Source organism: Nicotiana tabacum, chromosome 7 (genome assembly GCF_000715075.1).
Source record: "Nicotiana tabacum cultivar K326 chromosome 7, ASM71507v2, whole genome shotgun sequence".
Classification (NCBI taxonomy): domain Eukaryota; kingdom Viridiplantae; phylum Streptophyta; class Magnoliopsida; order Solanales; family Solanaceae; genus Nicotiana; species Nicotiana tabacum.
Window position 1 is genome coordinate 32,829,449 of NC_134086.1, and position 5,593 is coordinate 32,835,041.

The 5,593-nt window shown below is 40.0% G+C and overlaps 1 protein-coding gene across 1 annotated transcript; it reads right to left on the reverse strand.

The window, feature by feature from the left end:
• Positions 1 to 1,541: 1,541 nt before the first annotated feature.
• Positions 1,542 to 2,367, reverse strand: LOC142162041 (secreted RxLR effector protein 161-like). The gene is made up of 2 exons (XM_075218342.1): positions 1,960 to 2,367; positions 1,542 to 1,604 (listed from the first exon to the last, which is right to left on the reverse strand). Exons 1-2 carry the CDS (start codon positions 2,365 to 2,367, stop codon positions 1,542 to 1,544), a joined length of 471 nt encoding a protein of 156 aa, XP_075074443.1.
• Between the last annotated feature and the right edge of the window lie 3,226 nt (positions 2,368 to 5,593).

Below are 5,593 nucleotides of genomic sequence, written 5' to 3' on the forward strand. Positions count from 1 at the left end.
GGCTAGCAAAGAAGCTTTGAACCTCATCCTCATACACCTTAGGTGCATCTATTTGGAATAGATGCCCCCATCGTTGAAACTCAACCATTTCAAGAACTTATCGCATACCAGCCACCCCAGAGATTGCTGGGTCAAACATACAATCCAACAGAACTTTTTGGTGCCTTAGGTGTTTTGAAACGGAACTGCCTTCACTCCTCAGTCTTTTCACAGAACCAGGTTCCTGAATAGTTTCATACTTGCATTTGCCGGACTTTCAATCACTTGATTTCTCTTTTCCCTTAGACTTGATTAACACATCCTCATCAGACATCAAGGACTCACTCACAACATCTTTCAACTTGGAACTGGGGGTTGAAACTCTCTCTATTGAAGCAGGCTTCTTCTTCTTCTGGGACCATCTCACCAATGAACCAGGTTCCTCTGGTGTTTCCTCTTCCACTTCTACCACATGGACTGCTTGATCACAAATGGGCACATTATCTTTCACTAACCTCCTACTTTGCTTCTTCTACTTTTTCTGCTCTTTTGAAGGGCAGAGTCGTAGGCCGCCTTAGCTTGCAACCTTGTAGTAGGTCGCTTGGTGGAAGACTCAGGAGTGGAAACCACCCTTAGCTTAATTATGAACGCATCAAGAGACAGGCTGTCTAAATCCTCATCATCATTGGACCTTATCTCAGGAGCTTGAATGTCTAGAGGCGCAATAGCAAATGCAGGAGTAGAACTGTTCTGGGAATGAGAACCCTGACCTGGGTCCTCTAGAGATGGATCAGGTGCCTCATGTGAAGGCTTAGTAGTTTCTGCTAGTGCAATGTCCTCAACAGTCACTATGGTTCCTTCTTCCCCCATACCATGTACCTCATTTTTCTGAGTAATTATCTCATGAAGGACACCGTCGGCAGATACAAAAAGATAGTTACAACATTTCTTCCTTAATCAGCACCACTGCCACCACGGAATCTGCAATAACAATGGTGGAACCCTATGCAACCTCATGGCTTTAACCTTGTTCTCTACTTCTTCTTTGATTAATGAGAACATTAGAAGATATAAAGGACGGATCAATAATTTTAGGGGTTTCTGAAATGGAGAGAGAGAAGGAATTTGGGTGAGAAGTGATTTCAGCGGGGATAGTAGGAGTGGTTATAAAAGACTTAGAGGGGACGGAAGAATCCATAGGATTTTCAGTACCAGGGATATCAGAGTTTGTATTAGCTATTGAAAAGATGGAGTGAAGGTACTCTAGGATGTTCTAATGGAATACTTATGGTTTGTGGAGAAAAAAAGAGGGTTTTATTAAGGATGGATAATTATGAAGAGAGAGATATGGACCGGTTCTGAAACGGAGGTTGTGCATGGAGAAGTACAATGTTTCAGAGGAAATGGAACATTTTGAAGTAAAGAAACGTGATGGAAGAATCTGAAAAGGTAGATGACATGTCAGTTGTATTTTGTACCTTTTTAAGACGTGTATTAAAGAATGCACAGAACTACTCACCTTTAGCACAAGAACCAGGTTCTTGACCTGTTATTTGAAAGTATCAATCCTCTTTTATCGTCCATGTACTGCATTTACAACTTCTATACTCATCATGCGTGTTTACCTGCAATGGTATAAAGTGAGTTAGACTTGGCCAGAAAACACTTTTATCTTAGTTTTACCTGAAGGTGATTTTCATAGCCAAATAATGAGGAATCAGGTCCTCAATTGGGCTTTAGCATCCCCAGCGTCACTTTATTTCTTTCAAAATGTTCCCTACTTAATGATTTGGTGAAGATATCTGCAATTTGGTCTTCTGAGCTATATAATTTCATACAGATCAACCATTTCTCCATATTGTCCCTCAGAAAGTGATGCTTCACATCAATATGCTTGGTCATTTTGTGTTGAACTGGATTCTTGGCCATGTTGAGTGCACTGGTGTTGTCACATAGAAGGGGCACACTCTTAGTAAGTACCCCAAAATCTTCTAGTTGTTGCTTAATCCATAGAAGTTGAGCACAGCAGGACGCTGCAGGTACATATTCTACTTCAGCTATTGAAAGAGCCACTGAATTTTGCTTCCTTGTTACCCAGGAGATGAGACATGATCCTAGAAAGTGAGCCATTCCATAAGTGTTTTTCCTATCCAGAAGATAACCTGCATAGTCTGTATTAGCATATCTAATGAGATTAAAACTGTCGCATGAGGGATAATAAATAACCAAGTCCTGTATTCCTTTAAGAGATCTCATAATTCTTTTGGCAGCCTTTAAATGAGATTCCTTAGGATTTGATTGAAACCATGTACATAGCCCCACACTGAAGACAACATCAGGTCTGCTGGCAGTGAGATAAATAAGAGACCCAATGATTCCTCTATACATGGTTTGATTCATAGGAGTTCTAGTTTAATCTATGTCCAGTCGAGTGGCCATCGCAATGGGAGTATCTATCACTTTTGATGCTTCCATGTCAAACCACTTCAAGAGCTCCCTGATGTATTTTTGCTGACAAATGAATATACACTTTGAGGACTATTTTACTTGAAGACCCAAGAAGCAGTTCAGCTCCCCCATCATGCTCATTTCAAACTTATTTCCCATGAGTTTTGCAAATTTTTCACACAGAGACTCAACTGTTGCCCCAAAAATTATATCATCGACATAGACCTGAACAATGAGCGGGTTCCTCCCCTATTTCTTTAGGAAAAAGGTGTTGTCAATTTTTCCTCTTTTAAAACCATTTTCCAAGAGGAACTTTGACAACTTTTCATACCAAGGTCGAGGAGACTGCTTCAACCCATACAATTCTTTGTCTAGTTTAAATACATAATCAGGGTGTTCATGACATTCAAACCCTGGAGGTTGCTTCACATAGACTTCTTCCTTAAGAAGTCCATTCAAAAAAGCACTTTTGACATCCATTTGGAACAAGGTGAATTCCATATGAGATGCAATAGCTATTAGAATTCTAATAGCTTCCATGCGAGCGACGGGAGCAAACGTTTCATCATAATCAATCCCTCCTCCTGATTGTATCCTTGATCCATTAGCCTGGCTTTGTTCCTTATGGTATTTCCATGTTCATCAAGCTTGTTCCTGAATACCCACCTGGTTCCTATAATGGTTCGATATGAGGGTCTAGGTACTAGGTGCCAGACATTGTTCCTTTCAAACTGATGTAATTCATCTTGCATGGCTGTAATCCAATCTGCATCTTTCAAGGCTTCCTTGATATTCTTGGGTTCTATTTGGGAGAGAAAGGTTGAGAAGGCAAGTGATTTTCTGGCTTTTGACCTAGTTTGTACTTCGGAATCTAGAGGGGTAATTATGTTTTCAAGAAAATGAGAGCTTTTGTGTCTCCAGTTAGATGTCTGAGGTTTATTTATAGAGAATGTTGGTACATTTGACTAATTTTCCAGTATTCTTCTCTCAAGTGCTAGTGGAGTGCCCTGAACTGTGTCAACCACTCTTTCTTCAGCTTTAGTGGTTGTAATTGAAGTAATTGGTTCCATTGAAGATGAGGTAGTATTGTCTTCACTCAGCTCTTTTACTTAGGTCGTCATATTTTCCTTTCCATTTGTCATGTCAATGACTTCACCAGAAACTAGTAAGGGTTCTCCATCTTGATCTTCTTCAGCACTCTTCTCAAAGGATGGATAAGACTCATAAAAAATAACATGAACACTTTCCTCAACACATTGAGTCTGCTTGTTGTATATCTTGTACATTTTGCTTTGAGAAGAGCATCCTAGAAATATTCTTTTATCACTCTTGGCATCAAATTTACCAAGCTGATCCTTTCCATTATTGAGAACATAACATTTGCACCTAAATGTTCTTAGGTGAGTCAGCTTGGGTTTCCTTCCATTCAGCAACTCATATGGGGTTTTGTTCAAGAGTGATCTAATCATGCACCTGTTCACTAAGTAGCAGGCAGTGTTGACCGCTTTAGCCCTGAAGTTCTTTGTAATTCTACTGTCGATTAGCACTATTCGTGCCATCTCTTTAAGAGTTTTGTTCTTTCTTTCTACTACTCCATTTTTCTGGGGAGTTCTAGGAGATGAGAAGTTGTGAGTGATGCCATTTCCATTGTGGAACTCATCAAATTTGGCATTTTCAAATTCTGTTCCATGATCTGATCTAATGCATGCGACTCGAGACTCCATCTTCACCTGGATTTTCTTCACAAAGGCCACAAACACCTCAAAGGTTTCTTCTTTAGTTATAAAAAATAGAGTCCATGTGAATCTGGAGTAGTCCTCCACTATCAAAAAGATGCATCTTTTTCCTCCGTTGCTTTGCACGCTCATAAGACCACATAGGTCCATATGCAAAATCTTGAGTGGCTTTGAGGTGTTCACATTCCTTTTTGACATAAAAGAGGACTTCACATGTTTTCCTCTAGCACAGACATCAAAACTTTTTGCACCTTGAACTTTGACATGCGCAGACCAAGGACTAGGTCCTTCTGAATTAGTTTGTTCAGAAGAGAAAAGCTTGTGTGCCCCAATCTTCTATGCCACAGTTCAGCATCATCATCAACAGCTTTCAGACAACTCAAATCACCACTTTGTAAGGACTTGAAATCAACAACATAGATGTTCTTGTATCTCTTGGCCACAAGTACCACTTCACTAGTTACCAGATCAGTAACTGGACATATCTTGGACAAGAATTCCACCATGTTTCCTTTATCACAGATTTGAGAGACACTCAAGAGACTGTACATAAGGCCATTGACATAGTACACATTTTCAATAGAATATGTGAGTGACTTCCCAACTTTTCCAACTACAAGAATGTACCCCTTTTTCCCATTGCCAAAGGATACACTCCCTCCTTGCAGGGTTTTTAGTGAAAGAAGTCTTTGGTGTTCCCAGTCATGTGCTTTGAACACCCACTATCCCTAAACCATTATTGACCGTTTCCTTTAACTATTTCCTACACAAGAAGATCAAGAGTTTGTTTTAGGAACCCAAGCAAGTTTGGGTCCATTGTAGTAGGCAAGAGGATGAATAAGAGCTCTCTTAGTCCATGCAGGTAATATGCATTTTTGTGAGTGGAACCTGGTCCCTCTTTTGTAGTCACTTTTTCAGCAAACACTTTGTTTTTCTGAACAAATTGAACCCTGGCCTGGCAATTTTCATTGAAGTGCTCATTGTTCCCACAGTGGGTACAAAGCCAGTTATCAGGAATAGTGACATACTTGTTGTGAGGGTTGTAAGGAGTTTTCTCCCTTTGAAGCCCTATTCCCTGCCTGTTTCCACCATTATTAGTGTACATGGCAGTGATATCTTTTGAGGACCAGGTCCACTTTAGGGACTTTTCAAGATCATTTTCTTCTCTTGCCAGTTTAGTTTGGATGTGCTTGTTTTTCTCAGTTTCAACACACATCCTAGTTCTCACAGCTTTCAACTCACTTTCAAGCCTAATGTGTTCCTCACTGGTTATCTCTTTTCCTTTTCCAGTATTTCCAGGTTTAGACTAGTTCTTAGTCCCTCTATTGTTTCCCTTAGGTTTGCAATTTCTACCAAGAGATCATCTCTTGTTTTATATGCTTCCCCTAGTTCTAAGTTTAGGTCATCCTTATCCTCCACAAGATTATGAT